Consider the following 21954-nt stretch of genomic DNA (forward strand, 5'->3'; position numbering starts at 1 on the left):
GATATGATTTTAGTTAAAGTAGTTCTGACATAGGTCAGTCCATGTTTTGATTATATCTTAACACTAAAATTGTTAAGTAGTGTTTAGTTTTTATCTTTTAGAATAAATATGTAAGACATATAAAACGTGTGAAAATTAAAACAATCCTCTCTCTCTCTCTCTCTCTCTCTCTCTCTCTCTCTCTCTCTCTCTTACAGATAGTGAAGGAAAATATTCTGAAGTAATCAGAAAGTCCAGTGCTATTGAACTATTATTTACACTCTATCCTCCTCAAGGTGCCAGAGTGAACGCTGGCACAAGACTGCGGTCCACGTGGCTGAGACCCTTGGTGGATGGGGAAGAAGGCTATAAGTACATAGGTAAGATGCTTGTTTTATTTCTGATGAAAAGGAGGAAATACTATGTCCTGCTCTAGGGCTCTCACCACCACCTAGATGATGCACATGCATGCTGCAATGTCCTCTTTACTTCCTAGGCATTGTGTCTACTGTTTTAAAAGGGGGTATTTTGTGCCTTTTGTGCCCTTACTAGTGTAGTGGAACCACACTGTGGTAAACTATTGCTGAATGGTGGAGAATTGGGAGGTTTTGACTTTGAATGAGTCATGTGTATCCTCTGTATACATCCACATGCAGTGCTATGCACAGTCATAGACATACCTTTCTCTTGGTCATAGAGCTTCAGTGAGGATCTTGCTATTGCACGGCTCTCATCAGTAGGAGATAAAAATTGTTCTTTTCTACAGCTTTTACCAGTTACTGAGATCAGTGTTTGTATGTTTAGCAAGTCCAACAAACATTTATTTACTATATTCTTTTATACTTCTAATTCACATTTTCAAAGTAACTAACCATTTGGAGTCTTTGTATTCGCAATTTTAATGTTTCTGTGGTGATGTCTGTTCCAGGATCTTGGACACTTTTGTATTGTTTGGAATATTGTCAAGCTGTAAGCTCTGTAGGTATTCTCAGGCAGAAATCCTGCATTGCATACATGTTTTAAATTCATGTTTCATCTCTTAAATAGAGTCTTTTGAAGAGATTTTATTTGGTGAGGTCCAAGGGACCATTGCATTTCTTTACGACTTACACCTTTTCTGTCATTTTTAGGATATACCGTCTGGACTTGTCATAAAGGTGTTCTTTATAAAAATTTCAGCTTAAGGGCTTATATATTAGTAGAATTGGTTTTGAGTAAACTTTGTATGTAGCTCAAAGTATAAATTAAACTTTTAAATTGCACTTTATCTCCAAATTTTCTACCAGCATTTACTGAAAAGATCGTTTTATGAATTAAGCTCACATTTTGGTCCAAGCCAAATAAAGTATATCATTGGCAAACATGTGAATGAAATCTATTTGGTGCCATTAGTTACAAAGGATATCAACATTAGAACGGTAGTGAACCAATGCTACTTATCTATTGAGAACGATAACACGTCTTTGATATTAGGTCTACCAGAGTGATATGTGGCAAAGGCATGGAGCGTACACTGAGGAGGAAATTTCAAGAGAGTTGAATTACCTTAGAAATACTTTCAAACTTTCTTATACTGTTGCTATGTTCAGTCACTAAATTCAGGCAACTTCTCTAGGCGATTGCTGAAGATAAGAGAAATAAATTTTTACATATAACTTAAAAAATGAAATTAAGAAGTAGCATCTTTGTGTTTTGATATTATAATTACATCATTTCATCTTCCTCCTTCCAAATCCATGCAGTGCCCTTGTTCTGTTTCAAACTAATGGCTTTTTTCTTTAGTTGCTTTTACATAGATTATATAAAATGATTTTTATATAAAACCTTATATGTATGGATGTATGTATCAGCATCATTCATAATTTGTAGAGTCTGGAAACACATAAGTGGCCTTTAATTGGTGGATGGAAAGCAACATTATATGTAATAACTAATGGTACCCGGAAAAAGATAGGAATACATAGGAACAAACTGTTGCTAAGAGGAATAATGATATGGAAAAACTCCGATATGTCCTGATAAATGAGAAAGCCAGGTTCAGGTGCAAGACATTGTATGGCGCCGTCGAAGTGACAGCTGGGAAAAGGAGAAGCAGCGCAACCAAAGCAGGTCTGTGACTTGTGGAGCTGAGTAATTGTGACTGAGTTCAAGTGCGAAGATGCTGCACAAGGGACCTCTCAGGGTCATGGGACAGCTTTGCACTTGGATCAGTGTATTTGTTAAGCACATGTATGGGAGTCATACAACTCCAGATGAGTCAAATCCCCCAAAATTATACACTTAACTTAGAAAACTGTGCTGTGGACACATTTTAAAAAATGGAGGCACACATCAGTTCTTAGTCAGTAGGGGATTTTTACAGCAGTCTGCAGTGTGTACTGAATGCCCGGTCCTAACTCACTAATATTAGAAGTTAGGTCATCCCAAGTGTTAGCAAGGACTGCAAGAACATGAAACCCAGCAAAATTCTGCTCATGCAAAATTGAACTGCACACACAGTCTTCACACACACACACACACAAAAAAAACTAAAAAACTTGCCACTCTCTAAAAATGTTAACCCCACCCTGCCCTCTTCAGCACAAACAGACACTGGTATTCATTTACCTATTTAACAGGAAGGACTCAAATGACCAACTACAGGTGGACAGAAGGAATATGTTGTGTTATGTAGATGTACATACTTAGAAACAGAAAAGAAAACAAAACTCTTAAAGCTAGTGTTGTACATGAGAATATGGGAAGTGACATGATTCTGCTGAGTGAAGAAAGCCAGATGAAAGGGACCTCATCGGTCTGATGGTTCTCAATTTGAGTAAATATAGAGTAGGCCACGGAAGGAGACTGAGACCTCTTAGGAAAGCAGATAAGATTTTGGAATTAAAGATGAAGTGGGTAAGGGCGATAGGAGTGGTTGGTATCAGACTGTATAATTTTTCACGGGTAAAATGTCAAAAATCCGTCCCATTGAAGACTGTAAATTGCGTGCAATTATTGTCTAATGTCTACCCCTCAGTAAAATTATAAAAGGAAGTATGGAGATATATTTGAAAATATTAAACTTTTATTTTGGAAATTGCTATGCCTGCAAGTATTAAGGCTTGCACATAAATGTTGAATACTCAGTCGAGTGTTGCCCTGGAGGTTGTGGCTCAGTGGTAGAGCACTCACTCTGTGTGTGAGCCATTATTTCAGTCTCCAGAACGGCTAAATGAGTAAGTCACATCTCATTAGAATTTCATCAGACTGGTGTATAGAAACTCATATTAATGTGCTCTGTTTAGTGATATTCTAGAGGAAAAAGAAGAAAAGAAACATTTTTAAAATGATGGAAAGCATTTAGTTTGAAGGGATATGTCTCTGTAAATTAATCAATACTATGGTTCCTATTTATTTTGTCTTTGTGTTCTTCCACCTACGGTTACTAGAACTTGATCGGTTTTAGGCTAAAGATTGGTTTTTACTCTGTAGAGCCAGCTTGACTGATATCCTGTCATAGTAAACACAAAGGAAACCTGACAGCAGCTTTGCCCTATGCCGAGGGCTCTTTTATTAGGTTTCTAGGCTGATTTTTCCCTCTGCCATTTTGGGGAAATGTCCAGAGCCTTGCATCATCTTGAATTACAGTTGTTCTTAAATTAACCAACAAGAGGATTTGAATCATTTCCCTTAAAAAAGATCAGTTTATTTCAGAAATGTTTCCTGAATCTGAGGAGCTCTTTAACTATAAATGTTTGAGAGGAGCTAGAATTGGGAATCTATGTTGTGCTCCCATATTAATACTCTACAGTGTAAGCACTTGTGTTTATTGATTTCACTCTGTAGATTCACTGATGTGCCATAACACGACCGAGGAACAGTTAACAGAGATCTGAGAGCTGTATAAAAGCCTCGGGTGGCAAACAGATTAGTCAGGCCTATGCCTTCCCTGAAGAGACACCTTTCCACCTATATTTTTAACACCATAATTCATAATGTAAGAGTGGTTAAATGTAACGACTGCTGAATATATTTGTCATAATCACGATTTGCTTAATTTGCACAAATAATTTCTTCTAATGGTAATTTATAATCTTTTTCTACTATGTAGAAAAAGAGTTCAGTTTTTAAAGGATACATATCTTACTAGACATATTTAGAAGTGCTCTTTGGGGAAGCTAGTTTTTAAATATCATCTGGTTATTTTTCTATATAAGCCTTCTGTTCTTCAGTTACCTGACCCTCTGGCAGAGCTCGCCCTTACCCTTGCTTCAGCTCCTGCTCTCTCTCAATCAGGCAGGCAAAACTTCTTGTCCTAAATTACATTTGTGTGTGTCCTCGGTTAGCTTTCAATCTGGGAGGTATAATTATATTAAAGAACATCGCAGCCCTATAATTCATAAAGTTTTCATGGGAGTTGCTTTAAAGTGTCTCAAAGCAATGACCATGAAAATAAAATCACTTTATTGTGTGATTATAAGGTTTCTTTCTAATTAGTTCAGGCCATGGGGAATGAGCATAGATCGTAAGGACTACTTGCATGGATTCATTTACAGTATTTCACACAATGAATTCTACATACTGTTATAACATACAGGTTATTTAGATTATACGATCAGCACTGAATCCCTCTTTCTTGAGCCTGCCACTCTTTTGTGACCCATTTAAGAAGTATGTATTGGGGAAAAGTGAAGGGGTAGGAAGGGGAAATGCAGTGTGGTTATGGGTCAAAATACATTGTATACGTGGATTAAAGTTCTCTAAGTGATAATAAAATATACCCCAAAACAAAATTTTAAAAGGATCTTTTTATAATATTCACCTTGTTTTGGTGTCTTTAGGCAAAAACTGACATTTATTTATTTACTTTAAATTTTTTATTAGATATATTTCCTTACATACATTTCAAATCTTAATCCCCTTCCCGGTTTCCTGTCCATAAGCCCCCATTCCCTCCCCTTCCCCTCCCCCATACGGGTATTCCCCCATACAGCTCCCTTACTACCCCCCCATATTCCCCTGCACTAGGGGTTCAACCTTGGCAGGACCAAGGGCTTCCTCTTCCACTGGTGCCCCAACAAGGCTATTCTCTGCTACATATGCAGTTGGAGCCCTGGGTCAGTCCATGTATAGTCTTTCAGTAGTGGTTTAGTCCCTGGGAGCTCTGGTTGGTTGGCATTGTTGTTCTTATGGGGTTGCAAGCCCATTCAACTCTTTCAATCCTCCCTCTAATTCCCCCCAAGGGGGTCCTTTTCTCAGTTCGGTGGTTTGCTGCTAGCATTGACCTCTGTATTGGACATGCTCTGGATGTGTCTCTCAGAGAGATCTATATCCGGTTCCTGTCAGCATGCACTTCTTAGGTTCATCAATCTTATCTAGTTTTGGTGGCTGTATATATATGGGCCACATGTGGGGCAGGCTCTGAATGGCCATTCCTTGAGTCGCTGCTCTAAACTTTGCTTCCATATACCCTCCTATGGATATTTTTTCCCCTTTTAAGAAGGAGTGGGAGCATTTGCATTTTGGTCATCCTTCTTCTTGAGCTTCCTGTGGTCTGTGGATTGCATCTTGGGTAAAAATTTGACATTTATTAAACATAGGAATTTATTCCATTTTTAAACACAGTCATCTCTTGACAGTCAAGTTTGGTGTTTAGTGATCTTTCCTCAGAGTTTTCTATTTAACTCCATAAGTACCGAATCTCTCTTTTTCTTATACTCTTTAAGTATCCATAAATTAGAGCTTCGTATAGATCATTAAAACTCTTGTAAAATATGTCATTTCAAGTAACCCTCAGAAACCCCCACTCCCACTCCTCAGTGTGTTTTAGGTTTTTCACTCTGAATGCTTTGCATATTTTTCATGTTTTACATGTGATTGAGTTTGGAATAAGATTATTAATACAGTTCTGATTTAAAGTAATTTTAGGTTCTACCAATTTCCTTTATAATTTTGAACCATGTAGATGATTCTAAATGCACATCTCAACACTTATTTGGATTTCTATCCTTGATTTTATAATTCTGTAAAGTTTCTATGTGACAATATAATTTCTGCATTTTCTTTTATCTTTTAATTTTGGTATCCTGACTCTTGTCCTGGTTTCAGTCAGTCTCCCAAAATATATACATTTATTATTCTTGCCAAAACTAAGATGAATTTTGAGAACATTCTTTGAAGTCATCTAAAGTATTATTGTAAAATTAAAAAAATGATTTTAAAGGACAAATTGTATAAATATAAGTCATTTATTTCTGATTAAGTATAAAAACGACCTATTAAAATTAAGAAGCATTTAAATATATGGTTAGCTGAATGTCATCCTATATAATACCTACTTGACTGGAGGTGAATAATATAGTCACTAAAAAATGCGTTTTAGACTACGTCAGCCTTAACATGCTGTTTGTGCATCCACTAATTTATGTTCTCTATCAAGCGTATGCTCCCATAGGCTCCACTGTTACGTTTTCTACTTTCTGATTTACTCTCCATAGTGAGGTATGAATATCTTTTCACCTTAGGTACAATTGCTGATGAGAAAAGTGTGTGTTTGCACTCAGTTGTTAACCCCCTTAGTCCTTGGTGTCCTCCCAGATAGCACAGCTGCGAGCCCTTTGGAAGCAAACTCTGCTGCCCCCAGCTAAACTGTCCATGTGTGCTCAAGCTTTTAAAAATTCTTAAGAGTAATTATTTTCCTCAGTTAGGTAAATAAATATATTCTGTGTTAATCCCCCCCCTGCCTTTTTGCTTTTTTTTTTTTTTTCGGAGCTGGGGACTGAACCCAGTGCCCTGAGCTTGCTAGGCAAGCGCTCTACCACTGAGCTAAATCCCCAACCCCTTTTTTGCTTTTTTTTAAACCTTGGATATTAATGATAATATCCTACCCTCATCAAATCAAACTAAACGAGTGGCATTACTCAAAAAGGAAAGCCAAGCTTTATCAGGTTTGCGAGATAAAGGTCGTATGAGCCGCAGAGGATGACTGGTTTGCCTCTCACTACTTCACCGCTCAACTTTTAAAATGGACATTGAAGGATGACTTATTGTGAATCCTGCGTCTTTAATAACCGTGAACTGTCTGCTATGTGGTTGGCAGTGACGTTTGCGCAGTCATTTTATCTCGGTTGCCACTCTAGTCCAAAGCTCTGTCAAGAGTTTTGCACATGCGGGCCGAGCCTCAGTCCTGTTAGTGATGCAAGGTCAGACAGAATGCGCCTGTAGAAAGAACTTCACAAAAAACCTGGACCGACATCCAGAAATTATAAAAATGATGCCAGGCTTCCAATATCCAACATGAAAACACGAAGTCCGCTGTCCACTCTGTAAGAGAAAGTTATTCTTACGGTGCTCAGCGTCTCTGAGAAATCTGCATTTGACATTCTATTTGGTTTGGAAGAAGAACCCATGAGAAACTTCTGAGTATTCATGACTTTGTGAGGTCCTCTCATACTGCACGGAGAATGGCTTTGTTACCAACAGTTACAGTAGAAATGACAGTGTATCACTTCTGAGCTAAAACCTAAACCATGTTCTAGCTTCGGCTTTACTCTCTCTTGGAAAATTGCTCTGAGTAAAACACAGTTGCCCACTAGTGAGGCCACTCCAGCATCCCTGTTGAAGATGGATTGAGCTCTGATTATAGGCCATTAGACAGTGCAGTCTATAGTCAGTTCCTAGTCTATGTCTCCCAGTCCTCTGGAACTGGAAGCTCCAGTCCAAGCACGGTAGTAATGTCCTGAGACCCTACAGTGCAGCTGACAACCACTCTAGGTCTCCATTTCCTAGGAACCATGTGAGGTAAATGTATATTTAAGGTTCTACCTTAGGTAATTGGTTGTGAGGCAGCTGATAGTGGTATGGCGAAAGTCAGTGAACGGATCATTGATAAATGGTGAGATGAATTTTAAACTGGTTCTGGTGTGGTTTGACTATAGCAATCAAGATTGTTTAAAGGGGGTTAAGAATAGCTTCTGGCATTACCAGAAGCCTGTGACCAGAGTTGTAGGAAGTTATCGTTTTATGAAAAAAATTTTTTTTGTTTCTATTCCTGCATGACTTTTCTACCACTGGAGGACAGGAGGTGGGTTTTCTTTTTTGTTTTGTTTTTCTTTTTTGACAGAAACTTTAATGTAACCAGATAAATTGGTAACATAATGTATGGTGTTAGGCATACCTTTTAGGATGTACATATCTTTAGTCAATTCAGTCACTTAAAATATTAATTAGTGGGTATATTTATAGTCATAAATATATGTGGCTACAGATACAAATATATTAGAGATGTTTAGGTAAAATCAAATTCTTCATATAATTTGGGCTGCCCCTATGTGAAAGGGTATTTTATGTAATAAATTTGGGTTTTTAAGACTCCAATAAAAAGGTTGAGGTTTTATTAAAATATCTCTGCCAGTCACAAAAGACCTTAGAAAAAGTGATGTAGAGACCCAGGAGAGAGCCTATTTCAAAGTCTAGTTACTTACTTTAGCTAATGAAGTACATTCCTGTTCAAGACAGGTTTCTCTGGAAGGAATGGTTCCCTGATCTATTAGAGATAGATATTATGTAACAAATATTTTGTTTTTTCTTAATTTCACTAAGTAAAATGTATAGGCAATCCATTAAGATGAACACCCTACACACATAATTTCACATACATGAAAGTATATCTATAAAAAATTATGATTTCTGGTGTATGTATATAGCACATAATCAATGATGAAAATAAAATATAAAATAAATATCGCTTACAAGTAAATTATTTATAATTTCCATATAGTAAATATCCATGGAAATTATAGGTAGATAGTATTGATTCTGGTACCTGAGCAACTAATAAAATGTGGCCTGTGAAAATATGAACTTTAATTGTATAAATGCTAATGTGCTAATGTTCTAGAATATACAACGAGATACTGATATTCTGAGACAGTACATATGAGACAGCCTAAGCCTGGCAACTACAGATACAGAGTATCAAAGGCACTGTACATTTGATCACATACCCTATAGACTATTGCTTTGGAAGTTTCTAATTTTCAAAGGAGTGGGCAATTCTTAATAGAGCTCTTAATAAGAGGATATATAGATTTTGTTGTTGTTTGTTTGACATTGTCCTTGTGTCCAGGAATACTTAGTATCTATTAGAAAATGTCAAATAAAGCATTTTTGTCTGAGCATAGAAATTAACTGAGATGAGTGCCCAAGTGCTTACTCACAGGGTTTTCTCACATAGGATGGAGTAGAACATTTGAAATTTGTTTAGTATAGATGTTTCTAGTCATATAATGACATTTTATCTATTAAAGGAAAATTGTACCCTACATCTCTACCCCAGAAAGACATTTGAGGCACTCAATTATGACCGCAAATACAACATATTCGAAGTTTCAACATCGACAGAGACATATCCCTGAGCAATCACAGCACCTAAAATAAACATGTACATAAACACATAAATACACAGTGGAAAATCTTAGCATTAAGTTTAGTACACATAAAAGTACATGTTCACAATATCCTTAAACCAAATATTATAACTTGAGCTTTTGAATTGTGAAGACTTATCGTGACAGTTAATTTTAGTTGTCAACTTGGCTTAGCTAAGGAACGCTAAGGTAGTTGATGAGATATTTCTGAATGAGTTTGTTACAGACTTTACAGTAGATATTGGTATTTGAGACAGTGGACTAAGTAAGAAAAGCCTTTTTCACCAATGTAGTGAGCATTGAGTAGTCTGTCTAAAGCCGGAACACGACAAAGGGGTGGATGGAAGGCACACTACCTTGCTGTTTGAAGCGGGACATATTGTCTTCTCCCTTTGGCAATAGTGTTCTTCATTCTGTGTCTCTGGATTAGACAGGCACTCACATCATCAGCCACATAGCCCTTGAGCCTTTGACTCATATTAAAGCTTACACCACTGACCCATCGAGTATGGACTCATCAACTGGCTCCTCCGGACCGTCACCCTGAAGATCTGAGACTGCCCAGCCTCATAGCTGATCCTTCACGGTCTCCATCTCTCACCCTTCCTCTCAAGTCTACCTCTGTCTCTCTTCAACCCATCATCCCTCCCTGCCTTTTATATTGTTTCTGTACCTCTTGAAAGCATTTGCTAACTCAGTTGACATGAATATAAAAGTGATAAAGTTAACTCTTTTCATTTCCTAAGTTTGCATGACTCAGGGTCGTGTGCTTTAAGTACATTTTTTTTATTTCACTTTCTCTTTAGTATACACATGATAGAAGCTGTAATAAACGTCATTCTGATGAGGATGATACCATATCACATTGAAGCTAAATCGCTTTGGATCATGGAGTTACTGGGCATACAAGAAGATGTCAGTTAAGCTATTTGACTTTAGACCAAGTTTTTTTTTTTTTTTTTTTTTTTTTTTTTGCTTTGCAAGATGTGCTTTTATTTTTCTTTAAGTTATCTTGGCAAAGACCAGAGAGAATAATTAATTTAATGGTAGTGAAAATCTTAAATCAGCAAAACAGTAATAGAGAAATCCAAAATGGTATTGATTGAAATTTTTGTAATTTTTTTTTTTACATTTTTTTTTTATTAACTTGAGTATTTCTTATATACATTTCAAGTGTTATTCCCTTTCCCGGTTTCCGGGCAAAATCCCCCTCCCCCCTCCCCTTCCTTATGGGTGTTCCCCTCCCAACCCTCCCCCCATTGCCGCCCTCCCCCCATAGTCTAGTTCACTGGGGGTTCAGTCTTAGCAGGACCCAGGGCTTCCCCTTCCACTGGTGCTCTTACTAGGATATTCATTGCTACCTATGAGGTCAGAGTCCAGGGTCAGTCCATGTATAGTCTTTAGGTAGTGGCTTAGTCCCTGGAAGCTCTGGTTGCTTGACATTGTTGTACTTTTGGGGTCTCGAGCCCCTTCAAGCTCTTCCAGTTCTTTCTCTGATTCCTTCAACGGGGGACCTATTCTCAGTTCAGTGGTTTGCTGCTGGCATTCGCCTCTGTATTTGCTGTATTCTGGCTGTGTCTCTCAGGAGCGATCTACATCCGGCTCCTGTCGGTCTGCACTTCTTTGCTTCATCCATCTTGTCTAATTGGGTGGCTGTATATGTATGGGCCACGTGTGGGGCAGGCTCTGATTGGGTGTTCCTTCAGTCTCTGTTTTAATTTTTGCCTCTCCCTTCCCTGCCAAGGGTATTCTTTTTCCTCATTTAAAGAAGGAGTGAAGCATTCACATTTTGATCATCCGTCTTGAGTTTCGTTTGTTCTAGGGATCTAGGGTAATTCAAGCATTTGGGCTAATAGCCACTTATCAATGAGTGCATACCATGTATGTCTTTCTGTGATTGGGTTAGCTCACTCAGGATGATATTTTCCAGTTCCAACCATTTGCCTACGAATTTCAAAAACTCGTTGTTTTTGATAGCTGAGTAATATTCCATTGTGTAGATGTACCACATTTTCTGTATCCATTCCTCTGTTGAAGGGCATCTGGGTTCTTTCCATTTTCTGGCTATTATAAATAAGGCTGCGATGAACATAGTGGAGCACGTGTCTCTTTTATATGTTGAGGCATCTTTTGGGTATATGCCCAAGAGAGGTATAGCTGGATCCTCAGGCAGTTCAATGTCCAATTTTCTGAGGAACCTCCAGACTGATTTCCAGAATGGTTTTACCAGTCTGCAATCCCACCAACAATGGAGGAGTGTTCCTCTTTCTCCACATCCTCGCCAGCATCTGCTGTCACCTGAGTTTTTGATCTTAGCCATTCTCACTGGTGTGAGGTGAAATCTCAGGGTTGTTTTGATTTGCATTTCCCTTATGACTAAAGATGTTGAACATTTCTTTAGGTGTTTCTCAGCCATTCGGCATTCCTCAGCTGTGAATTCTTTGTTTAGCTCTGAACCCCATTTTTTAATAGGGTTATTTGTTTCCCTGCGGTCTAACTTCTTGAGTTCTTTGTATATTTTGGATATAAGGCCTCTATCTGTTGTAGGATTTGTAAAGATCTTTTCCCAATCTGTTGGTTGCCGTTTTGTCCTAACCACCGTGTCCTTTGCCTTACAGAAGCTTTGCAGTTTTATGAGATCCCATTTGTCGATTCTTGATCTTAGAGCATAAGCCATTGGTGTTTTGTTCAGGAAATTTTTTCCAGTGCCCATGTGTTCCAGATGCTTCCCTAGTTTTTCTTCTATTAGTTTGAGTGTGTCTGGTTTGATGTGGAGGTCCTTGATCCACTTGGACTTAAGCTTTGTACAGGGTGATAAGCATGGATCGATCTGCATTCTTCTACATGTTGCCCTCCAGTTGAACCAGCACCATTTGCTGAAAATGCTATCTTTTTTCCATTGGATGGTTTTGGCTCCTTTGTCAAAAATCAAGTGACCATAGGTGTGTGGGTTCATTTCTGGGTCTTCAATTCTATTCCATTGGTCTATCTGTCTGTCTCTGTACCAATACCATGCAGTTTTTATCACTATTGCTCTGTAATACTGCTTGAGTTCAGGGATAGTGATTCCCCCTGAAGTCCTTTTATTGTTGAGGATAGCTTTAGCTATCCTGGGTTTTTTGTTATTCCAGATGAATTTGCAAATTATTCTGTCTAACTCTTTGAAGAATTGGATTGGTATTTTAATGGGGATTGCATTGAATCTGTAGATTGCTTTTGGTAAAATGGCCATTTTTACTATATTAATCCTGCCAATCCATGAGCATGGGAGATCTTTCCATCTTCTGAGGTCTTCTTCAATTTCTTTCCTCAGTGTCTTGTAGTTCTTATTGTACAGATCTTTTACTTGCTTGGTTAAAGTCACACCGAGGTACTTTATATTATTTGGGTCTATTATGAAGGGTGTCGTTTCCCTAATTTCTTTCTCGGCTTGTTTCTCTTTTGTATAGAGGAAGGCAACTGATTTATTTGAGTTAATTTTATACCCAGCCACTTTGCTGAAGTTGTTTATCAGCTTTAGTAGTTCTCTGGTGGAACTTTTGGGATCACTTAAATATACTATCATGTCATCTGCAAATAGTGATATTTTGACTTCTTCTTTTCCGATCTGTATCCCCTTGATCTCCTTTTGTTGTCTGATTGCTCTGGCTAGAACTTCAAGAACTATATTGAATAAGTAGGGAGAGAGTGGGCAGCCTTGTCTAGTCCCTGATTTTAGTGGGATTGCTTCAAGTTTCTCTCCATTTAGTTTAATGTTAGCAACTGGTTTGCTGTATATGGCTTTTACTATGTTTAGGTATGGTCCTTGAATTCCTATTCTTTCCAGGACTTTTATCATGAAGGGGTGTTGAATTTTGTCAAATGCTTTCTCAGCATCTAATGAAATGATCATGTGGTTTTGTTCTTTCAGTTTGTTTATATGATGGATCACGTTGATGGTTTTCCGTATATTAAACCATCCCTGCATGCCTGGGATGAAGCCTACTTGATCATGGTGGATGATTGTTTTGATGTGCTCTTGAATTCGGTTTGCCAGAATTTTATTGAGTATTTTTGCGTCGATATTCATAAGGGAAATTGGTCTGAAGTTCTCTTTCTTTGTTGTGTCTTTGTGTGGTTTAGGTATAAGAGTAATTGTGGCTTCGTAGAAGGAATTCGGTAGGGCTCCATCTGTTTCAATTTTGTGGAATAGTTTGGATAATATTGGTATGAGGTCTTCTATGAAGGTTTGATAGAATTCTGCACTAAACCCGTCTGGACCTGGGCTCTTTTTGGTTGGAAGACCTTTAATGACTGCTTCTATTTCCTTAGGAGTTATGGGGTTGTTTAACTGGTTTATCTGTTCCTGATTTAACTTCGATACCTGGTATCTGTCTAGGAAATTGTCCATTTCCTGAAGATTTTCAAATTTTGTTGAATATAGGTTTTTATAGTAAGATCTGATGATTTTTTGAATTTCTTCTGAATCTGTAGTTATGTCTCCCTTTTCATTTCTAATTTTGTTAATTTGGACGCACTCTCTGTGTCCTCTCGTTAGTCTGGCTAAGGGTTTATCTATCTTGTTGATTTTCTCAAAGAACCAACTTTTGGTTCTGTTGATTCTTTCTATGGTCCTTTTTGTTTCTACTTGGTTGATTTCATCTCTGAGTTTGATTATTTCCTGCCTTCTACTCCTCCTGGGTGTATTTGCTTCTTTTTGTTCTAGAGCTTTTAGGTGTGCTGTCAAGCTGCTGACATATGCTCTTTCCTGTTTCTTTCTGCAGGCACTCAGCGCTATGAGTTTTCCTCTTAGCACAGCTTTCATTGTGTCCCATAAGTTTGGGTATGTTGTATCTTCATTTTCATTAAATTCTAAAAAGTTTTTAATTTCTTTCTTTATTTCTTCCTTGACCAGGTTATCATTGAGTAGAGCATTGTTCAATTTCCACGTATACGTGGGCATTCTTCCCTTATTGTTATTGAAGACCAGTTTTAGGCCGTGGTGGTCCGATAGCACGCATGGGATTATCTCTATCTTTCTGTACCTGTTGAGGCCCGTTTTTTGACCAATTATATGGTCAATTTTGGAGAAAGTACCATGAGGAGCTGAGAAGAAGGTATATCCTTTTGCTTTAGGATAGAATGTTCTATAAATATCCGTTAAGTCCATTTGGCTCATGACTTCTCTTAGTCTGTCTACATCACTGTTTAATTTCTGTTTCCATGATCTGTCCATTGATGAGAGTGGGGTGTTGAGATCTCCCACTATTATTGTGTGAGGTGCAATGTGTGTTTTGAGCTTTAGTAAGGTTTCTTTTACGTATGTAGGTGCCCTTGTATTTGGGGCATAGATATTTAGGATTGAGAGTTCATCTTGGTGGATTTTTCCTTTGATGAATGTGAAGTGTCCTTCCTTATCTTTTTTGATGACTTTTAGTTGAAAATTGATTTTATTTGATATTAGAATGGCTACTCCAGCTTGCTTCGTCTGACCATTTGCTTGGAAAGTTGTTTTCCAGCCTTTCACTCTGAGGTAGTGTCTGTCTGTTTTAACACTTTAAATAGCAAAACTTTGGAAATTTATTTTAGCTGAAATGTTCTTAAATCACCAAGAAAATACTAAACTATGATGCCTTTACATATTTAGAATTTAGTGAAGTGACTACATGTAATTGTGGACACTTGAATCTTAGTCTCAGGAGACAGGGGCAGAAGGATTAGGGTGTCAGGACTAGCCTGAGCTACATAGCAAGATCCTGTCTTAGGCTGAGACTGTACATGGCTCATGGAACGTGCTTGGCAGCTGCTTCGATCTCTAGCTGTAGAAATAGTGGGCGGTGTGGTATGATGGTCTATCTCAGCACAATATATGAAGCATTGACCTAGTAGGTTAAGCATTATTCCACAATCATTTTTTATTCAAGTAATTTTGATTGCTTTCCCTAAATGTCTTCTGAGATCACTGTACCACCTGGCTATAATGTGAATGCAATATCAAGGCAGACTAAAGAAATTTTGTAAAAACTTTAAAATAGAAAATATGACTAGGAGGCGAATTCTGTATCATAGGTGCTTCTCTTAGTTTTTGGCTTAGTTTCTTCAGAAGTTTTACTTAACTACAGAATAATGAAGATCTGAAAAGGCTGTTGCACAATATTTGCCCAGTTCTCTATCGTTATTCTTATAGAAAGCTACTCAACCGACATTAGGAACGTATTTTAATTAAGCATCCTGAGGCACAGAGGCTATGTGGCTTGTATAAGATTCTGCCTTTAATTGTAACTTGAGTCAATGCCTCAATTTCGCCTACGTTAGCCCCATTACTCTCATCCCATGGTTCTGCCGATGTAAAAGTGATTTAACTGGCCCAAGTCTATGTAGCACTTCTTTATGTATAAGCTTTGGGTTTATTTTTTGTTTTGATAAAAGATAAATGAGAGTGGCTGTTTTTGTCCTTTGCATATTCCCTGAAGCAAAAATTGCAAGAAATTCTCTTCTTCTGTCTTGGGAAATGGAGTGGCGGCAAAGGCTGGAGCATTTTACCACTGCAAAATCTCTCACTGTCTGTGGGCACACTAGATTTCAATTTGGGGAAATCCCTCAACATGAATTATTTTTGCCCCTCAAAATTTACTGTGCATATCTATTTTAATTTCATTTCTTCCACTTTCCAACTATTCATGTTACAAGAGGAAAATGGTATTTTCTCTTGGAATCTCATGTGAAGCAAAACCCGATTCTTATCACATGTAAGCTTTAAGTAGAAACCATTTCATATTGCTAGAAGAGAATGCTTATTGCCCCTTTCCACAAGACTGCGGCATAATGAAGTAAAAATGTTTTCACAATACTTTGGAATCTTTGTAATTGTCCTCTGTATTATTTGGCTATCAGTTAAACTTGAACGTTTGATAATTGCAGGGAGCTGACAAGACTTTCTATTACAGGGATGTCATTTAATCTCAGCTCAAATATAGTTTGCCTGAACCCTGTTCTGATTACATAATAGTAGAATAAATTAAGCTATTAAGTGAGCTTACCCGGAGGTCGTAGAATATTTTAAATGTATTTAAAAATAACAGTGATTTAAACAAGTTGGTAAATCCTATATTAAAACCATACCTGTTTTTTCTCCTTAAAGCCTTTAAAATTTAGAGCATAGATATTTAGATATCTACATCCATATTTAGTGGTAAAATTCACACAATAAATAAGGAATATTTGGATCTTATTGTGTACTTATAATGTAAAGATAGGAATGAATTTTTAAGAATGTAGGCTCTCCCAGGTTTCATTTTGCATGCCAACACCTGGATACTGGAATTTTTGAATGAATCAACTGTCAGCTGCTCCTACAAGCACAGTTTTTATTTGAAAATGTAAGCCTGCTTTGTTTTTTTCTTTGTGACTGTGTAAAAATAATAAATGTCCTCCAACAACTGTAACTTTATATATGAGTGGGAAAGGTTCATTGACCATTTCAGGATATGCTTTGAAGCATTCCTATCACTGTCACATACTCTCTAATTTTAAAGATACGGTCTGCATTCTATTTTTAGATCTATGAAATACAACTGCCCAATCTTAGCCTAATTAGGTGGAAATGTAAAATCTTTACTCACTTAATATTCATTCCAAAAATATCAAGAAGTATGTATGTAGACTGTGGCTGGTACAACAGGAACCTGTAACCCATTTAGAGACGTGAAAGATTCAAGAAAGGTCGACAAGAGAGTAAATGATTTTTTTTCTAGCCTATGGGTAAATTGACTTCCAGGATGCCTGACCTAAAACAAATGTAAAATGTGCACTATTCTGGGCATAATTGAACTATTCTTCATTATTTTTCATGTTATCTTACCTCCAACAATCTATGTAGTAGGTATCTACTCACATTTTAAGGCAGAGGGAAAAGTATGGGGGAGATGATGGGAGGAGAATTTTTTTTTAATCTTTATTAACGTGAGTATTTCTTATTTACATTTCGATTATTTTTCCCTCTCCCGGTTTCCGGGCCAACATCCCCCTAACTCCTCCCCCTCCCCTTCTTTATGGGTGTTCCCTCCCCATCCTCCCCCCATTGCCGCCCTCCCCCCAACAATCACGTTCACTGGTGGTTCAGTCTTGGCAGGACCAAGGGCTTCCCCTTCCACTGGTGCTCTTACTAGGATATTCATTGCTACCTATGAGGTCAGTCCAGGGTCAGTCCATGTATAGTCTTTAGGTAGTGGCTTAGTCCCTGGAAGCTCTGGTTGCTTGGCATTGCTGTTCATATGGGGTCTCGAGCCCCTTCAAGCTCTTCCAGTCCTTTCTCTGATTCCTTCAACGGGGGTCCCGTTCCCAGTTCAGTGGTTTGCTGCTGGCATTTGCCTCTGTATTTGCTGTATTCTGGCTGTGTCTCTCAGGAGCGATCTACATCCGGTTCCTGTCAGCCTGCACTTCTTTGCTTCATCCATCTTATCTAATTGGGTGGCTGTATATGTATGGGCCACAAGTGGGGCAGGCTCTGAATGGGTGTTCCTTCTGCCTCTGTTCTAAACTTTGCCTCCATATTCCCTGCCAAGGGTATTCTTGTTGAGGGGAGGAGAATTTTACAGCAGACACAGGCACGGCATGTGCATTGTCATAGGTATACTCTGAGGCCACGCTATTTATGTCTACCATTTAAAATGTCATTACCTAGTGTACAGCCTACAGGTTTTAGTAGTAGCTCAGTCGTTTTACAGGTAGAACAATCGCTCCTTCTGAATGACCACTGCTATGAAGAAGCTGCAAATTACAGCCTCAGTTTTTGGTCTTAACTCGGGGTAACTGCAGTTCTTTAGCATCAAACACAACCAACACCTGTAGACCCCTTCCATAGATAATATATTTTGGGTTGAAAATTATAACTCACCGGACCCAACTAGAAAATCCTATGATAGGTGTCTTAACTGCCTTTGTTTAGGTGGTCTTATAACCCAGTGTGTCAGGTAACTCATTATAAAATGACCAGAACATGGTTTCTTGTATGGGGGATAATTTCTGGATATATCAAATAGGCATATATGTTTTTTATTGAGTTTTGGTTATGATGATTTTTGAGTTTTGGAAGGGAAGATAAGTTAGTTTTAAAAGCTAACATCAATATAACTTTGTGATGTTTACCAATTTTCTTAAGAAAAAATTATTAATTACTCCTTATGAATGCTTTTGAGTAAAAATAAAAATAAAAAAGAATGTAGTATTGATGTGGGGTCCTATGTCCATTCTGCCACAGGTCTAGGGCTCCTCAGGAAGGCACGACACAGGAAGTTTGACCATGCTTACCCCACTCTCCCCAGGGCAGGTGTTGGGCTGTGGGAAGCCATGGGACACCGCTCTGGGGGTGGGGAAGCGCCATGTGAGGTGCCACTGAGAAGGTGTGGAAGAGTTGAGAATGGAATGGGAGCCCACGGGCTGGATCTAGTCCAGGGCTGAAGGGAAAAGAAGGGAAGCTCTGGCTGGTCCTGTGTGTGTGTGTTGGTGTGTGTGTGTGTGTGTGTGTGTGTGTGTGTGTGTGTGTGTGTGTGTGGTGTACTTGGCTGGGCGGGGGCAGCTGGGAGTACAGGGAGGCTTTCTTGGGAGATTAGACAGTAGCTCTGTAGGCCAAGGCCTTCTCTATGGCTCCCCACAGAGGATCTCAATGATCCTCTGTGGTTTTAAAGCATTTATTGTTAATGGCGGAAAGTGGATGAGTAAAACTGTACCCCACTTCTCAGAGTGGGCCTGAGATTAAATACCTTTTGCAGGGAGGGGTGTCTGGGAAGAAAAGTTCATTGACTAAGCCTCCAGGCTTTTAGGTACCTCATTATAATGGAGATCTGTTTTGAGCCTACTGACCTGTCCTCATGTCCTCTATCTGTGAAGGGGAATGGGGCATTGCCCTTATATGACTGATGGCCACGCATCTATGCAGGGCTGAGAGCCTATGGTCCCTTCAGGGTCACTGGGGTCTCAAGTCTCCTCAACTGGGAACCAGGGTGCCTTTCACGGTCCTACAAAAGAATCTACTCATTTACTCAACCAATATTTATTGATTACTACAGCATAGCAACAAAGTGGCCACCAGGAGACAGCCACTCAAAATGATTTGTGTTTTCTTACGCTTTTCTTTTTAAATATAATTATCGTCAGATATAGATTTTAAAATCAGTTTTTCTGATTGTAAAATAACACATGGTCATTGTGAAATATCTAAAACTTAAAATTACAAATAAGTAACATTATAAAAAGTATTCAAATATCTACATTTTAGAATTCTTGTTGTCTTAGCGTATTTCATGTTATACAATGGACTCATTCCTCACACATATGCACATACATACATGCATGCATACATACATAACATGTCTAATTATACTGCTTGCTATCATAGTTGATCTAGGAAAATTTATAGCTAGATGGACAATGTTAATGAAACAATGGACAGATCCTGTTTTCTTTAATAAGGCTTAGTGGTGTTTCATGATTGAATGGTTGAGCCCTTTGGTAATTCAGTGAGACTCTAACAAATTCAGAAGAGTATTACTCACAGTCTTCTCCCAGGAAAATGGCTAAATTGCCTCTCTGCACTCCCCTGGTTTTGTTCAAGGAAACATTTTAGAAATTCTCAGCACTGGTTCCAGCTATACAAATATTTTGACTATTTAAGGAAGCTCTAGAAGATAAGACTAATGTTTAGTTTCTATTTCTTCTATATCCATACGTCATATGTGAAAAATAAAGTAAATATGGAAATCAGGAATGATTTCGTAGCGTTTGTTGCTTGACCCTGAACTGACAAGCATGGGAGAGCTTAGCAGGAAGGGCAAGGTACCACAAAGGGAACAGTTGAATGAATGAAGGAATGAATGAATGAACGAATGAACGAAGTGTTTTCCACATAGAATGGGGAACTCTTGATCACACACTTTTAACATTAATTTTCAGATTTGAATGTAGTGCGTCTTATCTACCAATACATGGTGCTCCAATCAAAATTAACTATGCTTCTTATTTAGTCTTATTAGAAGATCATTAAATCCCAATGGAGCAAAATAAGGTGACATCTAGAAATAGTTTTTTTTGGGAGGGGGGACTAGTCTCTGCCAGTCCACTGGCATATAAGCCATTGGTCTGACTGATATATCAAAGCCCATGTGCCAGGGAGAGATCTCCACAAAGTACCTACTGGGGAGAGTCAGTACTACCTTAAGAATCACCAGGTTGGCAAAACATTTATTTAAAATTGTGATTTGAGGGACATAGCAAGAATAAGGACAGAGCAGAAGCCCCTAGTGAGGGGCAAATTCAGGTCAGGCTATGCGAAATTTTTGGCAAACAGTTATCAAATGGGGTCCTTCAGTGTGAGCTCTAAGTGGAATTAAAAAAAATATACATACAAGTTTTCCACTTAAGTTTTGTTTTGATTAGGTTCTCCATCTGCTAAGTGTATCTAAAACTTGAAAATTATGTAAGTCCTCTTATAGCCTTAAAAGTCTGTTCTTTTTACAGAACCAGAAAGTATACGAAAAGCTTGGGTCAACCCTTCCCTCCCCTGTCAGTCTGTATAAAATCTTCAGCTAAATTATATACATATTTTACTATAGCAGTTTTCAATGTAATAAGTTAGGAATGTGTGTGTGTGTGTGTGTGTGTGTGTGTGTGTGTGTGTATGTGTGTGTATGTGTGTGTATATGTGGGTGTGTATGTATGTGTGTGTGTGTGTGTGTGTATGTATGTATGGTGGTTTTCTATACATGCACGAGTACATGAATTAAGATTCCCAGAGTCTAAAGTCTGGATATGGCCACACCTGTGCTGTGGGAGTGGAGGTAGGAGGGTAGCTTGATTTTTCTGGACAGCCAGTCTAGCTAAAACCGGAAATCTCCTGATTCACTGAGGGACCATGTTTCAAGTACATAAAATTTAGAATGGCAGAGAAAGGTACTGCTATTGCCTCTGCACATGCTTATATAGGCATTTGTGCCTGCATGCATGGTGGTCCATCTGCATACCATACCATACCTACACACACACACACACACACACACACACACACACACACACACAGTGGATGTACAAACACATAAATTCAAAACATAAAGGGAAGATATGCTTGTAGTCTTTATTTCCATTTTATATATTTATACATGCTAGAAGGGTATACAGTATTATTCTTATTTAAAATATTAATTATTAACTATGTTTTATTTATTCCTTGATAATTTTATAACATGCAGACAATGTATTTTGATCTTATTTGCCAACCATTTCCCCCTCCAACTCTTCCCAGATCTTGCCTCATTACCCTTCCTAGCTTGATGTATTTTTCTCTTATTTTTTATAGTCTACTGACCCTAATTGTTACTGCCTTATGTCCACTGGTCTGGAGCACTTCCATACGGGCATCAGAATCTTTCTCCTACAACATCTATCAACTTCCAACAACAACTTAGTTGGGCTGGGGTGCTCCCTGTGCCTCCTCATCCAATCATGCTGGAGTATTTCCTGGCTTTCTCTTCTGCAGGGCTAGTGCAGGCAACCAGAGCTGCTTTGAGTTAATGTGTGCACATACTGTCATGTCCAG

At 38.3% G+C, this 21954-nt stretch overlaps 1 protein-coding gene across 4 annotated transcripts in view; it reads left to right on the forward strand.

Annotated features, from left to right (window-relative positions):
- The window catches only part of LOC147998803 (IQ domain-containing protein M-like), a 208622-nt gene that overhangs the window by 153266 nt on the left and 33402 nt on the right, over positions 1-21954 (forward strand). For all 4 annotated transcript variants that reach the window (XR_015643767.1, XR_015643765.1, XR_015643766.1 and 1 more), the window contains one exon: positions 198-359. Coding sequence is in view for 1 of the 4 variants with exons in the window: in XM_087595439.1 (XP_087451565.1) it covers positions 198-359 (162 nt within the window). In the remaining 3 variants the exon portion in view is untranslated. The remainder of the gene's footprint in view (positions 1-197; positions 360-21954) is intronic.

Source organism: Rattus norvegicus, chromosome 19, assembly GCF_021556685.1.
Source record: "Rattus norvegicus strain SHRSP/BbbUtx chromosome 19, alternate assembly SHRSP_T2T, whole genome shotgun sequence".
In the NCBI taxonomy this organism is placed as follows: domain Eukaryota; kingdom Metazoa; phylum Chordata; class Mammalia; order Rodentia; family Muridae; genus Rattus; species Rattus norvegicus.